At 41.8% G+C, this 22,939-nt stretch overlaps 1 protein-coding gene across 1 annotated transcript in view; it reads right to left on the bottom strand.

Annotated features, from left to right (window-relative positions):
• Positions 1-19,672, bottom strand: part of CYP24A1 (cytochrome P450 family 24 subfamily A member 1) — a 31,736-nt gene extending 12,064 nt beyond the window's left edge. Inside the window, exons 1-7 of the mRNA XM_088458062.1 lie at positions 19,178-19,672; positions 18,376-18,566; positions 9,212-9,305; positions 6,462-6,558; positions 4,845-4,936; positions 2,809-2,920; positions 2,112-2,257 (exon numbers count right to left, since the gene is read on the bottom strand). Of these exons, the coding sequence (XP_088314188.1) occupies positions 2,112-2,257; positions 2,809-2,920; positions 4,845-4,936; positions 6,462-6,558; positions 9,212-9,305; positions 18,376-18,566; positions 19,178-19,414 (969 nt within the window). The 5' untranslated portion in view covers positions 19,415-19,672. The remainder of the gene's footprint in view (positions 1-2,111; positions 2,258-2,808; positions 2,921-4,844; positions 4,937-6,461; positions 6,559-9,211; positions 9,306-18,375; positions 18,567-19,177) is intronic.
• Between the last annotated feature and the right edge of the window lie 3,267 nt (positions 19,673-22,939).

The raw sequence follows: 22,939 nt of genomic DNA, 5'->3' as shown, positions 1-22,939 counted from the left end.
TCTTCTGTGGGGGGCTGAGACAATGTGTGTTTTTTTTTTTCCCTGTGGGGGCCAATCTGTGTGTTTTTTAATAGTTTATTTGTACAATTCAATCCCAGGAACACCGGGATTAAGAATTTTTCAATCCCGAAACCTGGGATTACAAAAATGGGGCAGGATTGGCTTCCCTACTCCTAGTTCATATTGCATATAGATGTGAGCACATTCTCTAGTTGTATAGGCAGGAGGTTATCACCCCCTAAATTAATTTCTTCTTTTAAAATATTACCATGCCAAGCCTTATAGAAGTCTTCAATAAATCAGGATTATAGCACTGCATCTATAAACGTATTTTCCTGTATAATTCGTCTGGTTAGTGCAAAAAAAGTTTTCCATCAAATGTTTTGGACACTTACCAGCACTTTTATTACATTATTGCAATTAACTCGCAATCACCAAAGAATTAATTGATCCGCCCAACTGTTCCCATAAGGGGGAGAAGTTTACAAATCAACCGTACCAGACATTATGATGCAGCAATCAATAGGTTTACCCATATAACTGTTCTTGGCCAGCTTCTTGATTTTAATTTGCTGTATTAAGGATTTATTACAATATACTATATGGCTCCTATTTAGTTTGTCTGTGGTTCTTTCTCCATACTACATTCACAACACCTCAATCTACACAAATATATATGGGAGCACACCAATAGATCCCTAGATTCATCAGTTATACAAAAGTGCAGCTTTGTAGCTCTGTTTAATTCACTGCTGTTTTAATGATAATTTTTGTTCTGTAATTTAATGTTTATGCATACTGTATTCATTTATTTGCCTGCTTCACCTGATGAAGCAAGTTACTGTACACTAGAGTGCAGTTTCAGCTTAGTCAAATAAACAAAAGCCAGCCCGTAGACAGGGAAATAACGAGACGAGACAGGATTGCAGAATGAGCAGTGTCAAACTAGTTGCAACTGACCTACAGTATATTGCAAACAGGTTAGCTTTTCCAACTTTCGCTGTAGGTTCCTCTTCATATAAACGATTTTACTTTGGCAATAGTACAGACTACAAACTTTCTGGAGATGACAACTTTTATAAACTACAGTATAATGTGATGTGCCGAAACTTAATTATTGTTTGGAACCCAGGTCTGAAATATGCCACACTGAGATGTCTGTACAGTAAGTCAATAACAACCATAAATTTAATATAAAACGTGATGGCTATTATATTTCATGGACGCGATTTAATGTCAAAAACATTGGGTATGGTTTGTATTTACACTGATGGAGAGCTTTAGTAAACTATTGCCAGGTAAGTATTACGCATTCCTAAATAGCTAGATTCCCTAAATCTGTCTTTCCAGACATGGTGGATCTCTAATTCTGCGACCTTTAATAACTGCACATTTCTAAATTATTTGCAGAAAATGAAGAAACTTTTCCAGTGTAACTGTACAGTTTCATAATAACACATAATTTACAAAAGACTTTCACTGATATGTACACAAAATGACAAGGTGTAAGAAGAAAATATACAATCACAATGCAGCATGATGGCATTTCCCTACAGGGTCAATCTATTAGCCGCAAATTCATCGCAGGGGCGAGTCAGCGTGGGTTCGAGTCAGTGCGGCAACAGTCGCGTTTTACAGCAGCCTGAATTCAATCAAAACTGCAAGCAAAAATTAGCAAATTCAGGCTGAGAGTGGGCCACGAGGGGTGCGAGATGCGGTGCCATTGACGGCGTTTAAGTGCTGTAGCAACAGCAACTCACACCTTTTCGTGGCTAACTGGATTGATCCCTATATGTGCATCCTATGGAAAAAAAATTATGTACTGACCACCTGTATTCAGAGCCGTCGAGAGCCAACAAGGGGCCAAATACAGGAGGAGTGACCGTGCCCCTGCCTCAAATATTTATTATTTTTTAAAAAAACTATGCAGCAGACCCATGCCTCCTCCAGGTCCCTCCAACAAGTGCGATTCTAGGTAATTAGTACCCGCTCCCCTGTCTTTATTTATACTCCTCCTGCCCCCTGTTAAATCTGTTCTGGAGAATTACAGTAGATCCACGGCACTGTCTGGGATAAGTTCTGCATGGTGAAGGAGAGACAATTTGTCTTACCGTTTCCACTGCTCCTATCAGCATTTCAGTGATTGTAGCATACATTTCTTTCTTGGATAACTTGCTGTCTTTGTAGATGGAACAGAGAAAATCCTCATCCTCCTTATTGGACGGCTTTATTAATCTTCTGTCTATGTGACATTTTGCTGCAAAAGAGACAAATAACCATTTTAAAACACAAACCCTGCACAATATAACTAGGATTTACAAGATATTGTAATGTGAAAGAAGAGACATGTAGTTAAAAAAAAAAAAAAAAACAATAAAAAGGCATACATCAATTATTATTATAATAAAAATGACAGTTGTTTAGAAATGATCGTGGCACTAGAATGAACCAGTACGTATAGAGCGAGATTTATGAACAATCCGTAGCAGCCATACATTTATTTATCTGCAGTAGAAAGATAACAGCTAGAATCTGATTAGCTGGTCGTACAGTTACAGTATACAACCTCCAGTGCATCAGTCTTTACAACTCCCACTTCTATTTTCTTATAAGAGATCAGGTCTTCATACAAATTCCCAGTATCATAACTAATTGGGCCGGCATGCTGATGAGCAGGTTTTTTTCTGCTTTTATATTCAGCTTCCATTAGTTCAATCATTTCATCTTTAATGTATTTCATCATACTGCAGGTACAAAAGGAACAAAGACAGGAGCACAAGGTAGGTTAGGGACAGAATGTTATGGTACCTGTTCTGAAGATGCTGTCCCAGGCCTTGGTGTGATCTTTCCAGATTCGGGTGTTCAAGCATTTATGCATTTCAACTGGTGTCACCATCATCAATCCAAATGTACTCATCATCTGTACAATAGAATCACAGATTTGGCAGTGGATGAGGATATAAAGGCTGCATACATACGGTATAGGTACAATGAGGTATATATTATAAACGGCTTTACCTTTATTCATATGTCTAATGGATCATTTTGTTGATTAACCCCCAGTGTTCATGCTTTTCAAAGTAAGCAAACTGGTAACCTTAGGGAACTGTGCTGAGTATCCAGATCTGCTGATATTCTCTATTACAGTAGAGTTTTTACTTTCATTGTAATCATAGTATTCATCTGGGTTTAAACCATGCAAATGCTGGTATAGAAATGTGAAATGGTGTTGGCTGTGTAAACTGGCCTAATATCAAGTTCAAACTTATAGAAAAGATTTAATATCAATACGAAGTAAACTATGAGTAAGGGATACACAGTGGTACTGTATGAAGAATGCACTCAAGGGTTTCCTGTTGGCCTAAAACAACCACAAACACTGTTTCACTCTAGGTGATTAAATCAGATTTCCCTACTGATGTCCCAGAATGCAGTGTGTTACCTCAATCAACTACGACTAGAGAAGAATGGAGAGACAGAAGAGGGGTCAGAATAAGAGAAAAATTACCCAGGCAAATTCCAGGGGTATTCAGTTACTAGAGGGAAATGGTTAGTGAAGACAATGATCACATGTATTACATGGCCATTACTATATACAAACCCCATGCAGCCATTTCAGCCACACCCATTGCTAACATAAAACCAAGCATACAGCCATGCAATCTCCATAGTCAAACATGAGCAGCAGAATGGGACTTTCAACGTGGCACTATCATAGGATGCCACCTTTCCAGCATATCAGTTTGTCAGATTTCTCCCCTTATAAAGTTTCCCCTGGCCAACTGTATCTGCTGTTATTGTGAAATGGAAATGTCTAGGAGTCAGTACAGCTGAGGAACTAAGCGTGGGTCACAAGCTCAGAGGGCGCTGCCATGTTGTAGAGTGTAGCATGCAAAATTCATCTGTCCTTTTTCAACACTCACTACAGAGTTCCAAAATGCCTCTCGATGCAATATCACAATAAAAGGTTTTTGGGAGCTTCTTGTAATGGGTTTCCATAGCCAAGCCTCTGCACATAATCCTGGCATAACCATGAACAAGCCAAATGTTGGATGCAGTGGAAAAAAGTTCCCTGGGAGTGAAAAATCCTAGCTCACCATCTGGTGGTCTAAAAGTTAAATCTGGGTTTGGCAGTCAGCTGAACACTTACTGCCCAAATGCAGAATGCCAACTGTAAAGGTTGGTGGATAAGCAAGCATAACCTGGGCCACTTAACTCCAGTGAAGGATACCTTAATGCTACAGCATACAATGACATTCTCTAGAATTCAGTGCTTCAAGCTACAGCATACAATGACATTCTATAGAATTCGGTGCTTCAAGCTTTGTGGCAACAGTTTTAACATGACAACGCCCGCATGCACAAAGCTAGGGCCAGCAAAAATTGTTGCAGAGTTTAGAGTAGAGGAACTAAACTGGCCTGCACACAGAGCCCTAACCTTAACCACATCGGACAACATTGAGATTAAATGGATGGCAGACTGAGCCAAGTTCTACTGAACAACATCAGTGCCCAACCTCACTCATGCTCTTGTGAGTTAATAAATGTGAATCCACGTTCCAAAATCTAGTGGATAGCCATCCCAGAAGTGATGAGGCTATTACAGCAGCAAATGGGTGACCACTTCCATATTACCAGTACAGCCAGTATATAAAGACAATGTACAGCAGAGAGAAGAATGTTACATAGAGACACTGTATATAGAAGTAAGGTATAGCTCGCTACTTCGCCCAGACTTTAAGACATTAGGGCTCTCACCACTCATTAGAAGATATATATATATATATATATATACTGTTCAGTCTAGAGCTACGGCCATTATCACCACTATAATCAAAACTTACTGTTTTTATGGCTGTGATAAAATCCAGGGCCTCTTCCCCAAGATTTGGCTGTAAAAATCCAAATCTCCTCTCAAAGAGGACCAGACATATACCTGAAAGGTAAATACAGATTTCATGAGCAGCGCCACTAGAAAACAAAACAATGCTAGTGATTCAGGTTGGATTTCATCAACCAATCGGGGCTTTAGATTGTTAGCGTAGGTTACTGATCAGCCGTTTTGCTGACATTTTCACAGATATTGGAGGATTGCTGATGTATGGGCCCATTAGTCTGCCCCTGTAGTGACAGATTGGTTTCAAGCAAGTCTATATATACACTGTAGTCTACTGTATATATGTAATCTACTGAAGCCACTTTGTGGGAGTGTGGAGGAGAGCAATGGCGACGACAGCCTTCAATACTGCTAAACTGTTAAACATATTACAGCCTGCAAATGGCAGACATGCTTTTATGGTCCCCTAGCAGCAAACAAGTAACTTTTTCCCTGCCCCTTACTCACTCTCCGTACAAGTTCTCAACAGTACTCTGTTAAAATAAAAGAAATCCGCATGTAATAGAGGCCTAGATGTGGCATCCACTTCTATCCCTGCTGCTGGATTCCATCTAACAACCTGAGAACTGTACTACAGTAATTATCTAGACCAGCAGAAATAGGACTAATGATACTACATTGCAGCCTCACTGGCTGGGAAGGACACTTTCATAGAGCGTATTTCATAGCATCACTATCAAATTAACTCATTTTATGTACTTTAAATAGTCTAAATATATAAAAGACTATCATATGATAGTAATGCATATATTTGTATTAAAATACTACTGAATATCATAATTGCACAACAAAAACATAATTAAAAAGTAAATATTGCTTATTTTTGCATTTTAGGTGTGAACTGAAGATGGAAATCATTTCACAACAAACATTCAGGAGCTAATTCTAAATCAAAGCGGCTGTAGATGCGGGCAGTTGCAGAAGCCTGATGTACAATGTTATACTAATGCAGGAATCCCTAGGGAGAATACAGGGGTCTGTGTGTTGGAGCGGAAACCAGTGCCATCCACTGATTTTACACCGACCATCGCAATCATCAGTACAAGTCCCATGCTAGGTGCAAAAGATACACCAGGCTTCCCTTCCCCGTACATACAACTCAAAATCGCACAGAACTTTATATATACGCCCATGACACTCCTATATGCCAAGGTGGTTTAGTGCACTTGCATTGTTGCCACCCCGCAATGTCTAATTTCACAGAAAAACAGATCCAAGTTCGGTACAACTCAAAATAGGACAGATATGCAAAAATCGTCAACTACGTGTGCGCCATATGCAAATAATCACTGTTTGCGTCCATGAACAGATCCGTCCAGCCCCTCAGTTGGCCATTTGTAATTCATGGTTGCAATAATCTGCAAATCTAAAAAGCCGATAGAATGGTTGAACTGATGCTCCTAATTTTGTTTAACATTGCAAATAAACATCAGGATATATGACCAAAATCTATTGAAATCCCAGATATTTCAAATTAATTTAGGCATATTTTGATTTTATCATTTTCTTTAAAGGATTCTTGGCAATGAATTGCATGCTTAGAGAAGATTACAATAAAACTCACTCTCGAGTGACCACTTATTCAGTTCACAATACAGGTCTTCAATTTTGCCATCCTTATTACAGACACTGTCAATTCTCTGCACAAAATCCAACATAACCTGGAAGGAGAATATGAACATAATAACAAGTTCTGTCACGGTTTCCTTCAACTGAACAAATATGAAAAAAAAAAAACTTAGGACTAAAAAGGAAACTTGAGTGGCAATAACTATGTAACATGTACTCTAATAACATTACTATACTTGACCAAATTACCAAATACTGTATGAAAAGCATATCTTTTTTCTTATATTAATAGAAAAAAACATTAATGTGGTGTTGCTAAGTTAGGTTCCAAAAATACCCTGCAGCTTTACAAACCACAAATTACATTGTAAAACATATACTGATGAAACACATTGGTATGTTACTGTGCCCTGCTCCTTGGTTATCATACCATTCAAAGTATGATCTTGGATTAACGGGTGAGCACCCTTAAACTGTTCTACATGGGCAGATACGGCTTCCTGCATTTACCACCTTTCCACTGTGGCTGTGCATATTCAACTGCCTGAGGTGCTCCTGGGAAATTCGGTTGAGCGCTGCTACCACCATTGGTAGAGACTGGAGCAGCGGTCTACTCTGGTGTGCACAGACAGCATGTCATTGCCTATAACTACAGATGACCTCTATTTTGGGGAACCTGTGGTTCATCCAGTAACCTGGGGAGTATACATATGGAAACTGGAGGACTTTATACAAGGTGCTTCCCTCACTAATCATCCCCCCCCCCCTCTCTGTGTTCCTAGTCACCTGGATAACACTTATCAATTTTCTGGATAATCAGGACCAAGCACAATTTACTAGTTTACACAAATTCAGCTCTTGCAGTTAAAAACTGCTGAACATAACCGGCAGAATGCTTGCTTTGGTATGAATTTGAATCTAGTCTATGTAGTTTTCTGCAAGTGTGATTTGCACTTGTAATTAAATTTTATGCAGTACACAGAGCTAAAATCTGGCTATATATAGACCTTAAACTGCCATTTGATACATTGTTTTAATTGCAGTCTGATTCAGGAACTGTTGTAACAGTGTTGCTCTTTTATTGGTTATTTTATCTATATTAAATAAAATATTTTGTTACATTTGGAACCATCTGACTTATTAGACTACCATGCGCTGTTTATGCTGTTTTGTGGTTTGGAGCCTTTAATACAAATAAACATATTGAACACAAGTATTCAATATAAGGAAAACTTTCAATCTCATGTATTATAAGGAGTAATATAAAACCACAGATGGCATGGATATTAGAAGCCATATTGGGCAACTTTTAACCAAACACCTGACAAGACAGTAGGCAATTATAGTCCGAGCTACTAACAGACTCCAGGGCCTTATTCACTACGGAACGCAACTGCGAAAGCAATAGCGATTATGCACGCAGTTCAACTGCGATAGTATGCTAATCCATTGCTATAGCTATGCCGCCGCTGTACTACATAAGGACGCCGACCTTACCTTACATACATACGTAATGCTTAGCAACACTGCGAAAACATCAGTACAATCAAGTACCATCGCAGCCTCATGCACACTTGCACAAGCCCCAACCTTACTCTGAAATTGCTAACAACCACGCTATCAGGCCTCAGGCTGCGTAGACATCGTAGTGGATAATTTATGCACACCCCTGCAACGGCGTTAAGACGCACTGGCACGCCTGCATTCCCCTGACCACCCCCCCCATTACCACCCACAATCGGCACCTCCTGTCAATCACTCTGCAATGGGCCTGCATAGTCGCTGTGATTACAGTCCCGTTCGCGCAATGAGATGCATACGCATGTGCAACAAACGGCCAATTGCGTACATATCTGCAACTGCGTTCCTTGCTGATTCAGGCCCTCAGTCCTTTTTTTGGGTCATCTCCTAGTTGGCAAAAGGGGGGTTGTCCGTTAAAACAATTGGGCCACCTGCAACCCACCATGGAGGTCACAGCCATATCCCCAAAGGAAGTACCCCCCACTTTATAATACAGGAAAACTTCTAATATACTGCCACTACATGCAATCTATTATTTTTAGTATTGTGAGAGTTGGCTTAAATGTTTGTAGTGATAATATGTTCTCCAGTGCAGTACATCAGTACATCAAAATGAGTGGCAAGCAAGCTTATGCATGAGCACATCTGCAAAGACGTTTACTCTTTTTTCCAGGTCACTTATTGGCTGTAAGGATAAAAACAGCCCATTTACTGTATGTACATATATAAATTTACTATTTGTTGGACTCTAGCCTTTATCCCAACATAATAGCAGCATTTTAGGAGTTAGACTTTATCCATGTTGTGAATGGTACATCATTTTATTAGGAAGAAGGGACCACTTAACATGCAGGGAGATCACTTGTTCCAATAAATAACCTACATTTTAGTACCTAAGTGGTGTAAATGGTTCCTATTGAATCAATAAACTGCATTGTCATGGATATTGGAGAAATCTTTCATCCACCAGAATATTAAGCTTTACTGTGTGTTGGAAACTGCTATAGTTTATGTTGTTAGATCATCTGATGTAAAAAACACACACAAATATCTGTTCTTTTTTAAAAAATCAAAATACTAATTTTGTCAGCACTGAACTTTTCAATGTTTTGTTCTGGATGAAATTGATGTCGTTATATGATTAACTCATGATAACCTGCTGCGAACTCTAAATATAGCTCAGAGAGAAGAGACCATGCACATTAAGAATGTTAATTTAATTACCTCATTGATTTTCGTGTCTAATTTCCCAACTTCCGTGGGCTTCATTAGCTTCTGCTGAAATGCACTTCTGACTCGTTGCCAGTCTTTCCCTTCTCTAGATGGAGAAAAGACAATAAATCTTTGTTTCAGCCAGCAAACATCACATTTGAAACATTTAAGCAACATTTGATGCAAGAACAAACACGGACACTGGGGATAGGTAGGTCACGCTGCTGGTTTAGTATAAACCAGTCTGCTATACAGGATAATGGGCCTGATTCAAAGTTGTACTCTAATGCTCCCACAGCTGCAATTTCCATAGCTGTGGATGTGCGAATATATACTAAGGCAACAGTGGCCTGGACTTGTAATTGAGACGCCCACCTGAGCCATCCCAGATGCCAGCAACGGAGTACACATACGCAGCATCGATCGCAGATCAGGAAAACATCAACTCCTTGATTGAATGGCTGTCTTAACTAAGCCATGTTTCCTGTGCACGGGATTGCAGACGCAGTATGTGACACGCCTCCAAAATGGTCCAGACGCACTGCGAATAAAGACTCACATCGTGCGAGACCTACCGCAAAGGTAAGATGCTCGGGTGATCTTTGCCAACATTAGCATATTTTTGCTGCTGCGTTGCCTATGAAATCGCACCTGCGATCACATTAGTGTCCATCTCTGAATCATGCCCTCAGTCATTTTGATTTGAGCACCTGTGCTCATGGAGGTTTCTAAAACCTGAACTGTTGGGGAGCCTTGAGGACCGCGTTAGGGAACCTCTGGGCTACATTGTATTCTTAACAATTTTCCATGCAAACTGTTGGAAAGAACATATTGATAAATACTGTCAGATGTAGCTATTTAAATGCAAGATAGGCAACAATAATGGCTTAAACTGCCAGCTGCAATCTCGGGCAAGGCTGTCAAACCCAAAGTAAATCAACACTAAAATATATACCACAGTTCTACATCGAACCTGCCAAATTGGATTCAATAAAGAACCAGTTCCAGTGATGCAAGAGTTTCTATCAGAGCCAAAAGATAAAGGGCCTGATTCAGAGCCGCTCGCTAGATGCGGCCGCTGGCTCCCAGTGTATGGAAATTCAGCTAAGTTACGTCAAGGCAGGTGCTCGCACAGCAAGGCATAAGCACGCCCACTATGTCTTGGCAAGCGATCATTTTGTGTTTTCAGATGTCCACCAGCCTGTCTTCAGCCGCCCACTATTGTACGTCATCTCCAGGAAGTATATACAACCATCGGTACATCGGGTTCCATCGGATCTGACCGCAGAGCTTGCGGTTGACTGTACCCTACCGCAAGCACTTCAGTGTATAATTCAACCAGGTGACGTGTACTATGACGCTGCCGGTTAATTATGCACGCCTCTGAAACGGCATTTAAACACTCAGGTACGCCTGCATCCGCAACTCCACTCCAGTAACTACTGCCCTGCCCCTGTTACCACCCACAAACAGTCTCTCCTGTCACTCATTCCACTGGGCTGTCTTTGCAGGGCGAGCGAGTGCATCCCGATCGCTCGTACTAGTTTGGCACGTGCACTGCGAACTATATGCTTGCGCACATTTGCAAACATCGCCAGGAACGAGCGATCGCTTGCTAGTGAGCAGGTCTGAATCAGGTCCAAAGTCTTCAGTTCCAATATACTTCACTTATGTTAAAAGAGATATTAGTGTAACTTGATCACCATAACCTAGTGGCTAAAATAGTTAACACTTATTCTATCAATGTGCTTTTCAAACCAATATTTAACCAAGCCTTAAAAGTATGTATAATTGGATACATCACATTGTGATATTGTCTGATAGAGTGATTTTTTTTGCTAAAACTTATAAGGAGCTGACATTTTAAACATCGTGGCCTAATTATATTTTAAACATTGCGGCCCAATTATAAGGAGTTGACATTTTAAACATTGCAGCCTAATTTAGAGAAGAAAATCTGCCCAGGGTCAATATCTCAGGGGTCTATTTACTAAGCCTTGGAAAGAGATAAAGTTGACAGAGATAAAGTACCAACCAATCAGCTCCTATCATTTTTCAAACATAGCTTGTTCATTGACAGTTAGGAGCAGATTGGTTGGTACTTTATCACCATCAACTTTATCTCTCTCCAAGGCTTAGTAAATAGACCCCTCAATCTAGCCAGCATATTTATTAGAACCTAATACAGAAAAGCAATAATTTCATGTTTACATCATGTGGTAAGTTTCCCTTCCAACTTGTGTAAATTATGCAATTGCTTGGGGAGTACTTGACTTACAAGTAGTGTGCATTTAGGGCTCCAACCATTTAAAAAAATAATAATTTAGAAATTTTGGTTAAATTAATATTTTATTGAGTGCAAGGACTGGCCACATGGGGAAAACTTTGGTGCAAGTTGGTCATATAAACAAGTATTGCAAAATATGTACTGTAGATAATTATTCTGTATTAAAAGAGGAAATAATAAGTAACTATAATAATGTTAAAAATGGTGCACAAGATCAATTTCTTTTTGGTTGTATTAGATATTCTGAGATTTGTGTAAAATAAATAAAGAGGTTTTAGCTGTAGTTATTGTTTAGTAGCAAAACAAAATAGACTATACTGTATAAATCATAGGTCCTGATTCAGATTTGGAAAAAGAGTAAGAAATAGCAAGTAACTGTGCATTTTCGGGTAAAACCATGTTACACTGCAAGTGGGGCAGATTTAAAAAGTGCAGAGAGATTCAAAGGCCCCATACTTCCGCCAGGCGATTCACCGATCACCTAATCAGACTGAAACCGCTGACTGGCAGCCATTGCTTGTCGCCGATCCGTCTGGGAATTTTAAATTATACAGGTTAAAAAAAAAAAAAAAAAAAAACTATTTTCTTATCACGATCATATTTTGACCCTGATCGGCAAATCATTGAAATCTAACATGTTTGATTTCACCGAAGCCCAGATCCGGTGTCTAAAGACCGGGTAATTGACAATGCATTACTGATGTATGGGGGCCTTTAGATTTGGGAGGGGTGTGTCCAAACTGAAATGTAAATTGCAGGGTAAAAATAAAGCTTTCCAGCATTTGTGAGCTACATGCAAAAGCAACCAGTATTTACCCCACACGCAAAAAAAAAAAATGTATTTGCACTCCTTGCATTGCAACAGGATGTTTAGGTGTTAATTGCTCTTTCATTTATTTCCAAACCTGAATCAAGCCCATAGTTCACTACAGCGCCCTACATCATACATATCCATTACATGTCCTCATAATTTTGACGAGGTGGCTGCTTATCTGACTACATGTCACATTTTAATAGACCAGACAACATAAAATCCTGAAGAGGAAGTTACGGTTATCTGTTTAAGGGTCTACAGCATAGTCTGGTTTAATTATTAAATTAAAGTGTACTATTTTGCTGTAATACATCTATTAGTTTTCATGTCCCTTTAAGATGCTTGTGTTAAATTGGAAGAAACTATATGAAGTCCACTGAAGCACATAGTCACAGATATTAAAAGATAATAATTTTGATAATTGAAATGAATAAAGGTACACATGAAAAAGGTGTCTACTCTCCCAGAACCTGCTGAGGCTCCCTTTTTTTTTTTTTTTTTTTAGGTAGCCCCCCGCACCCCCAGAGGAATATGCACTTCTTTTGACTCCCGCCAACTTCCTAGTGAAGTGTGCAGAATGGGGAGAAGCTTACTGGGAATCTGCATTCCGTAAGTAGGGGGCAGGGCCTAATGGCTCGATTATATGATAATCACATCATTTGGCTCCATCCTCTATTTAAATGTGCGTGACTTTCAGCATTTTCTCGAGAAGGGGGCGTAACCTAGTGGCACAGATAGCTTGGTCCTGCCCCCATCTCCGCCCACGTGCATCTTCTCTCCGGGCTTTTCCCATAGAGGAAATATGGAAAGTTGACAAGTGTGATCCAGAATCACCATTGGAGCAAAAAACAGCTTAGCACAGTAAGAAATCATGATTAAAACACACATGGCCCAGCTGAGTTCGGTGTACACCCACTTACTGTATGTATTATAATATCTGCAGCGCGAGCTTACAAGAAAAAGTGTATTCCAAGGTCCATACTCAGACTTGATACTTGCACCTCCTTACACTGCCCAGAGTTGTGGGCAGGGCTGCCATCAGAAATTGTTGGGCCTGGTGCTGACAAAATAGGCAGCCCCTCCCCCCCGTGTTTCTGCAACTCTCCAGTTACAGCAAGCCCCCTTTTGTGTCCCCCCAGCCAGCCCCCCTTCTGTGTCTCCAGCCAAGGCACCCCTTCTGTGTCTCCAGCCCCAGCCAGCCCCCACACTTACCTTGTTCTTGTTGCTCCGAGACCTACTACTCAAGTGATGCGGCTCCTGTGTGATGCCATTTCAAGGGGGAGGGGGTGTGGGTAAATGCATACCAAGTACTTTAAGGTTATGTTTGCATAACTGCGCACTGAGGCAGACCTGGACGGAAAAACAGATATGCCTGTCAGTTCTTTATCAGTGGTTGGTGCAAATACACACCAAATCTGATGACTGTTGCATTAGCTCAATTGTTTTCAAATACAGGGGTCTATGGCCCTGATTCAGACCCACTCGCGAGCTGCTGTCCGCTCGCAAGTGGGTCGATGGTCTGCACTGCGCATGCGCACGACGGAGGGAGGAAGGACTTTCCTTCGCTCGTAGTGTCTGATCAAAGGGGGCGTGCTGTCGATGTTGATTGACAGCACGCCCCCTTTGGTGGGCGTGCCGGGGGCGTGCCTGCCAGACGGAGGCGTTCCCAAGGGAATGCCTACCGTCAGAAGCCGGCCCCACTGACATCACTAGTGATGTCAGTGGGAGTGATTTTGGCTCTGATAGAGCCAAAATCACTCCTGGCCTTGCGATTGAGAAACTCAACCGCAGGCTTCTGCACGCAGTGGCGATGGTCACGATGGTCAAGACCAACGCGACCATCATCCTGCATGCTCGTATATGCTGTGGGTGGTGATAAACTACCAGCCACTCAGATCCTGTCATCTTACAGGCTGCGTTTGAAAAAGGACAGTTAGGAGCTGATTGGTTGGTAGTTTATCACTTTCCAGAGCTTAGTACATCTGCCCTATAGACTTAGTACATAGACCCTACAATTAAAGTACCCCAACATGTCTTGTTTTCAGGATTTCTGTTTGTGGGAAAAGGTGGGATAACTACTGATCCAGTAAAACGGATGAACTCACCAGTGCATGATTTAAGAAATCCAGAAATCATGCCCTGTTGGGAGTAATTTGGGACTGGAAGTGAAAATCTCATAACTTGCTAGCTACTTCTGTCCCTGCAGTTTTTCTTAGGGTGGGTACACACCAAATGACCTGTAATTGGCCCGATTTTACAGCCAATTTCCCTTGAGACCAGAACATACGATATGGAGCGTACACACTGTGCAATATTGCATACGACCGAATGATATTTTGTATCGTTTGATCATATATGATTTATTGCTGCTCCCATACACACTAAAATGATCAGTGGCACCATATGATCAGTGGCAACATATCTTCTGGTCGTCCAGTTGGCTGTACACACTACACGTCTAGCATTTAATTGCATGCGATATCGACCGGAAGACGTCGCAAACAACCAGCGGGACGCACAATAGTGCATACACACTAGCCTATATGCACGATTTGTTGTGCCGAAATGACAAATCGTGCCGATATCGGCCAAGTATGTAGCCGGCCTTAGTACTATTAATTCCCTATGCTTTTCGCCAAATACATTGACAAAAGAGGAGGATGAACAGGCAGCACATTAAAAATTGCCACCAGACGTAAAGTACACACTAATGCTTCAAACTATGGCCCTGATTCAGAGCCGGACGCTCTGACCAGAGCGCTCGCTCTGAATCAGGGCCCAGCTCCATAATTATGGAGCGTCCTCCTGGACGCTCGTATAGCTGTGGGTCGCTTGACCATCGCGACCATCGCCACTGCGAGCCGAAGCCTTGGGTTGAGTTTCTCAACCGCAAGGCCCAGAGTGATTTTGGCTCTATCAGAGCCAAAATCACTCCCACTGACATCACTAGTGATGTCAGTGGGGCCGGCTTCTGACGGTAGGCGTTCCCTTGGGAACGCCCCCGTCTGGGAGGCACGCCCCCGGCACGCCCACCAAAGGGGGCGTGCTGTCAATCAACATCGACAGCACACCCCCTTTGATCAGATACAACGAGCGAAGGAAAGTCCTTCGCTCGTCGCGTCTCGCGCATGCGCACGACAGAGCTCCCTCCGTCGTGCGCATGCGCAGTGCAGACCATCGACCCACTTGCGAGCGGACAGCCGCTCGCGAGTGGGTCTGAATCAGGCCCTATGTTCTTATTCTGTATTGTCTTGTACTGTAAGTCGCTGTTTTATGAGTTTGCTCATTTGTTACTGTACTTTGTGAGGCGCTGCGGAACCCTTGTGGTGCCATATAAATAAAGGATAATAATAATAATAATAATAATAATTGCTGAGACAACTCTAGATATAATTAAAATCAAATAGTTATTGTAGTTATGGCTAAAATTCATCTGCTCTGTGACAAATTGTTTAATATCAGATTAACAGTCATTTGACATTTTAGTTGTTCTATTGTCAACTCTACAGGAATTTCTGTCAACTGAAAACAAAATAAAACAAAAAGGTGAAATGATTGGCAGATGAGTAAGGTGTGCTAATACTTCCATTACCTAGTACAGATGGTTAGACTGATCCTCTGGAAGGGAAACTGAAACCACAGTAATCACCCAGCTCCAGCACGCTATTGTATCATGTCACATGGCAGTACACAGGAGCTTCGGCCATAAGTGCTCAATTGCTAGCATGCCAACAGGTTATAGTAAAAATAGGATGTGGTTCTCTTTTCACAAAAGCACTTATAAATCCTATGGTTGTTATCCAGGAAAACCACAGGGTTCAAGGTTGTTGAGCCCTAAAAGAACATTTTTTTTCTTCCCGTCATGTTCTCCTACCTTCTGTTTCTTCAGGAGGTCGGAGAACTTGCCTTAAATTACATGCCCAGTCTGCTATAAATCGCAAGATCCGTTCTCAGGCAGAATTGCATGCACTCAATCAGGCCCTACAATTTACAATTCCAGCTAAAGGGTCTTGCTTGCAACTGTTGTGGAATTATAAGTCCCAAAATACCCTCCCAGCTAAAGGCTATGACCTGCACTTCCATAAAGTATGGAGAAGACAGGTGATTTCTCATTTCCAGTTATCTGCCCAAATCAACATTTGCTAGTTAAATCCAACCTCTAACTGATGGAACTCCCTGACTTGTTCTATAATGAGATGTGAGATATGTGATACACTATAAAGTGACATAGGGGCCTATATATTAATAATCATGGCACAGATATTCATTATACAACATGCATTTCTGGTTTAGGGACCAGAACAGGATTAAGTCAAAAGGTTGGCAATTACAATATCGACATTCATAATGTCGACAGGCAATGTGTCGGCATTCTCATAACATAGACAACTGAAATAACGGGATGTAGTCAAAAGAGTGACAGTGACAAAGTCATGAAGTTTAATGTGTCTATGTATAGTTAGAACACCTGAATATGGGCCTGATTCTGCAGTGTATGCTACTGCAACTACTACGCAGATCGGCCGATCGTTAAGTACCGCGCACGCACATAGGAATCCATCGCAGAGTGAGTGACAGGCAGTGAGTGTTTTGGGGGTGGTGACGGGGGAGTGGTTGCAGAAACGCAGAGGTGCTTGTCTGTTCGAAAGCCGTTGCATGGACATGCATAAATTAGCCACTGCGATTGCCTACGCTGCTTGTGTAATCACTGCGTGCGATGAGACTTACAATTACAGCAGGTCTGACCAGTTGCAGAAATTGCGTGTGAGGGGCTGATGTGCTTCATTGTTACCGATGTATACGCAGTATACTGATGTATTACGGATGTGAGATAGCAGTAGTGGGCGTTTCTATGCTGGCTGAGTGGTGGCAGACATTAGCATATTTTTGCAGCTTCATTATGTGCGATTACGCAGCTCAGATCCGTGCTGAATCAGCTCCTATGTACAATATTTCACCATATGAAATGATGCAGGTGGTTAGAATTTGATGCAAAAATTATTATTTTAGTATAGAGTAATTAACTGCAACTCAATACTACAACAGCAGCTTATTAAAAGTGGGGCTAGTAATCTGATTTAGGGAGTGCAAGCCACTAATGAACTCAGGCACACCAGACACTATGCCAGATTGCCAGTTCATGACTAGGCGAAAGGTGCATAAAGAGATGGCACAGCAATTAAATAAGTTATGACTATTAATAAAATTACGTATCCACGAGTATGATGAGGCTGCATAAAAGAAGGCAGGGAAAGTGTATACTTGTTGAAACATGATCCCTTTGTACTGTATGGACAGATATAGGTCACGTTTTAGAAATATTCCTCATTTGTAAGTATGAGATGCCCTGCAGAATATAATAATATGCATCTGCACAAAACTCTGCAGGTCTCTAGAGCAGTGGTTCTCATACTCTGTCCTCAAGGCACCCTAACAGTCCAAGTTGTAAGGATATCCATTGTTGTGCACAGGTGACTTAATTAGTACCTCATTCATTTGGATTACCACCTGTGCACAACCACAGATATCCCTAAAACCAGGACAGTTAGGATGCCTTGGGGAAAGAGTTTGGGAACCTCAGCTCAATAGACAGTATTATGCTAATAGTCTGCAAATTGCTAAAGCAAGATTCAAATGAGGCTAAAGAGTAAAGGGGGGTATCCACTTAGCGATTTAGCCAAGTGATTGCACGATAATGACGGAGTTATCGTGCGATCGCTTGCAAATCGCGCATGCATCGGGCATATTTTGGTCGGAAGCGACCAGCTATGCACGTGCCCGCTGGTCGCTTCCGACATCCGACATCGCTCCTACATGCTGGTCAACCTGACGATCTCGTCAGGTTCAGCATGTGCGGGGATGAGGGATGTGCCGGGACTGAACGAGTGATCGTTCAGTCTAGGCACATCACTAGCTATACAAACGAGAGCACGACTGCAGTGTCGTAATCGTGCTCTCGTTTGTATATCTACAAGTGGATACCCGCCTTAACCTTAAGAGTCTAAATGGTACAAATTAACACAATATATACTGCATGCATTATTGCTGTATCCCTACATAGGAAGATTTACTCACAGTATAAGGAGTCCGTAGGCTTCATCCCGATAGTCCCTGTAAGCTTTCCATGGCTTGATCTCCAGTCTCTTTGGATAATTGCTCTCCTCTCTATACAGAGCTTCTAAAAGACATGGTGCTCCAATGTGCACGGAATCAAAGGATCCTAGCTTCATGCGGAAAATCTTCCCAAAGCGCTTGTGGTAACTTGCCTGAAATCACAACCCATCAACCATCTCTTGTTACATTTCATTCATATTCATAGAACCAGGATACAACTTTGTAGTAGGATCTTCTCTCTGATATGATCATCCTCACAGTGTGGCTTTCTAAAATAACATTTTCCAGCCATGGGAGATATACTAAGCGCTAGAAAGTGATAAAGTGGAGAGATAAAGTACCAGCCCCTCAGCTCCTAAGTGTCATGTTACAGGCTGTGTTTGAAAAATGACAGTTAGGTGCTGATTGGTTGGAAGTTTATCACTCTCCAGAGCCTAGTACATCTGCCCATATATTGTACTCGGGTGTCCTAGGAATTAAAATCCAGAAATGCACTCTCTGTTTTGTAACTATTTCATCTTTCCAAGACTCATGATCAAATGACAAACTATGGAACATAAAATCTCTCTGTCAGTAATTAACCCCTGAAGGTGACAGTGATTGTCAAGTTTTTTCCCTCTATTCCAAGGGGGGGGGGGGGGGGAGAGAGAGAGAGACTCTGTTAACCTCTTCAATACCAGAGGGGACAGCAGCACATCTCCTCTTTACATAGAACTATAAGGGAGCCCAGGGTAATATTGGATGTGATTCTATTGGTATTTACCAGTGCTTGGTGTTGTCTTCTCAGTCCTCCTTTTCTTAATATATCCACAAGGCTCCCCAGAAGTGGCCAGTTGGTGGGTCCTGGTAGTGAGGACAGGGAGTGTGGGCAGGACGTTTGTGCAGGGAGCCCCTGAGTTTTCATGTCACATACTGAAGCATTGGGGATGCTGTGATGGGCACTTATGCACCTCGACTTCAGCATCATCCACATTTGCTCTGCTTTGATTTTTGCTGCCATAGTGCATGAAGTGTTAGACCCCAGCGTTTAGCAGCTATTTCTCCTTTTGAAAAAGTTTGCATTTTGCTAAGGTATATATATATAGCTGGGGTGTCAGAAATATCTGCTCCAATATAATCCCTAGCCAATAGGAGAGCTCAATTAGCTCGTGTATCAGCAGCGTCAGGAGGGTGCTGTGGTACTTTGAGTTCATTAAAGGGCTGTTTTCCTGGCATGAGAAAGACAGCGGGAAGCCAAATTTCAAGATAAAGGCGTTTTCACAGAGGACTCTCCTGATTAGTCACCTCTCATAGGCTGGCCTTGCTTTTCCTGCAAAGCTGACTTTTCTTTTGCTTGCTTTGTTTGTTAATGCAAACGTGTCAACAATAGTAAAAAGCTGACACGTGTCATGTGGAATGACTGCACTCACTCACCTGGAGTAGTAATGTGTAACTGCTACTATCTTACCCCTGTTCACACTGTTATAGGTCATCAGGGTTATTATTAGCCAAATGAGAACTCATAAGGAGGCGTGCTGCAAGGAAAGGTGGAATATCTCCTGCAGAAATGACTTCAGTGTGTATTTATTACTGTTGCAATGCCCTCTAGTAGTCGGTTGTAGTTTTTTCAGTCACTCTTATTTTGACAACTGTATAAAACCAGTTTTCTTGTCCTGGACACTAGTTGTACTGTAATTCCCAGCATCTGTTTTCATGCTCAATTCAGGGTAAATGCATAATCCTACAACTCTTGTTTTGTGAGATGAAATTCTCAATTTGCTCAATCCAATTAGGAGCGAGTTTGCAAAAGTGAGTTTGTTTTATGAAGCTTGCATACATCACATCGCACAAATGTGAGCAACCGAGAAATGCGAGATACAATTATAAATACCAATTTACAGAACTTGCAGCGGGGGTGTGTGACTTTTCTACAAAAAGAAACCTGGGAGAAGTGCATGAAATAGTATGGAAACACCCTGGTCCCCCCAAAAGTGACAACTGAGATAGCAGGACAATATAGAATGCTGTTAGTGGCCATAAGCATATGACTGAGGGTCTGATTCAGAGCCGGACGCTATTTGCGCTCGCTCGTTCAGAAAAAGGGGGTGGCTATTTAAATTAACCGTTCGCTCTTTGCGGTCTGTTCACGCCTCTATGTCTGAACGAGCAAACAAAACATGCGGTCGTAATTTTGGAAAAAACGCCCCCTGGCCGCTCGCATGATACGTCATGTCCACTATTTATTAGATTAATCGAGTACATCGAACGGTGTATGAACTGCTCGCTATTCTTGTGGTTGGATTTTCCTACCGCAATCATGCGAGCAGTTCTGACTATAAAACAACCAAGTGACGTGGTCGATGACGCTGCTTTAATAATTATGCACACCCTTAAAACGCCCGTTTTGACCTTTAGGCACGCCTGCGTTCTGATCTCCACTCCCTGTTTTCAAGCACCTTCCCCTGTTACCACCCACATACGCCTCCTCCTGTCACTCAAAATAGCAGGCATTCGTTATTTAGCGAGCACACGATTTTCGGCTGTACTGACTGGTTCGCGCATGCGTATTACAATCCGTATGCATGCGCAGATGTGCGAACATCGCTCGGAACGAACGAGCGGCCGCTTACGAGTGGCTCTGAATGAAGCCCTGAATGTTTTTGAAAGGTGTCAAAAAGGCTGATTTTGCAATTTTTATTAATGATGGAAAAATGATAGAAGGCAAGTATTTTTCAGCAAATTACAGGCTTTCCAGAATTTTGGAGTACAGAAAAATGTATGAATAGTTGTTTTTCAGGTTTTTTTTTTACACAATTTTGTATAAAGTTGAAGTAAACAATTTTACCTCTCATCTGCAAGTTCTAAAACTCCTCTCCCATCAATACAACACGTCCACATACCTCTTCATTTACACCTCCACATACCTGTCCCACATCATTTACACCTCCACATACTGTACCTGTCCCACATCATTTACACCTCCCCATACCTGTCCCACATCATTTACACCTCCACATACCTGTCCCACATCATTTACACCTGTACACATACCTGTCCCACATCATTTACACCTCCACATACCAGCCACACAAAATTTACACCTCCACATACCTGCCCCACATCATGTACACCTCCACATACCTGTCCCACATCATTTACACCTCCACATACCTGTCCCACATCATTTACACCTTCACATACCTGCCCTACATCATTTACACCTTCACATACCTGTCCCAGATCATTTACATCTCCTCATACCTGCCCCACATAATTTACACCTTCACATACCTGCCCCACATCATTTACACCTCTACACATACCTGTCCCACATCATTTACACCTTCACATACCTGTACCACATCATTTACACCTCCACATACCTGCCCCACATCATTTACACCTCTACACATACCTGTCCCACATCATTTACACCTCCACATACCTGCCACACAAAATTTACACCTCCACATACCTGCCCCACATCATTTACACCTCCACATACCTGTCCCATATCATTTACAGCTCCACATACCTGTCCCACATAATTTACACCTTCACATACCTGCCCCACATAATTTACACCTTCACATACCTGTACCACAACATTTACACCTTCACATACCTGTCCCACATCATTTACACCTTCACATACCTGTCCCACATCATTTACACCTGCACATACCTGTCCCACATAATTTAACTCATTATTGAGCTGTTTAAACACATTAACTTAAAACATGGCATGTCTTTATTGGCCAAATTATGCTTTTTAAACCCCTCCAAGTGCATAATTATAAATTGTGAGGGGTATATAAGAGGTTCTGTACTGTGTCCCAACATTTGTACCTTAAATAAAATAAATTAAATAAAAAAAAATTGACTACTTTTTCACTTACTAATGCTTTGTGCACAAAAAAAAATTCGGAATTTCTTGAAGTATGCACCTAATGCCCCTTTTACACCAGAGCTAAATCCCGGGTTTTTGAAGGGTTAACCCGGGCAGCTCCCTGGTGTAAAAGAGGAGAGGGTTGGATCGCCGGGTCGAGTGACCCGGCAACCCAACCCAGGTAACTAGCAGGGCGTAGCCCGTGAAACCCTGCTGTGAGAACAGCGCACTCCGGGTCACGATGACCTGGAGTGCACTGCTAGCCGGCCGATTGGTCCGGCTTCAGTGGCGCTTGGAGATGACGTCAACTCCAAGCGACCACTTTCACTCCAGAAAAGAGGGTCTATGCAGACCCGACTCCAGTGTGAGCGGCGCCGACTCGGGAATATCCAGAGTCGGCGCCAGCAAAATTCCGGGTCTTATCCGGATAGGAACTTTGTTCCAACTCCGGTCAGACCTGGAATTTAGGTGGAAAAGGAGTATATTTCACTTGACCCAATGTCTTTTTCTATTAAGCAAATAATGCGCAGTAACCTTTGCATGCAGTACCTACTCTTATGCTGGATACACACCTAAAGATTTTCTGTCCAACCATCCAACTAGTTGATTGGTTGGAATGAAAATCTGGTAACGTATCGGAGTAAATGATGATCAGCA

The sequence above is a fragment of the Taudactylus pleione genome, unplaced genomic scaffold, assembly GCF_031769625.1.
Source record: "Taudactylus pleione unplaced genomic scaffold, aTauple2 ptg000803l, whole genome shotgun sequence".
Lineage (NCBI taxonomy): Eukaryota > Metazoa > Chordata > Amphibia > Anura > Myobatrachidae > Taudactylus > Taudactylus pleione.
Note: the sequence above shows the minus strand (reverse complement) of the source record. Positions and strands in the feature narration are given on the sequence as shown.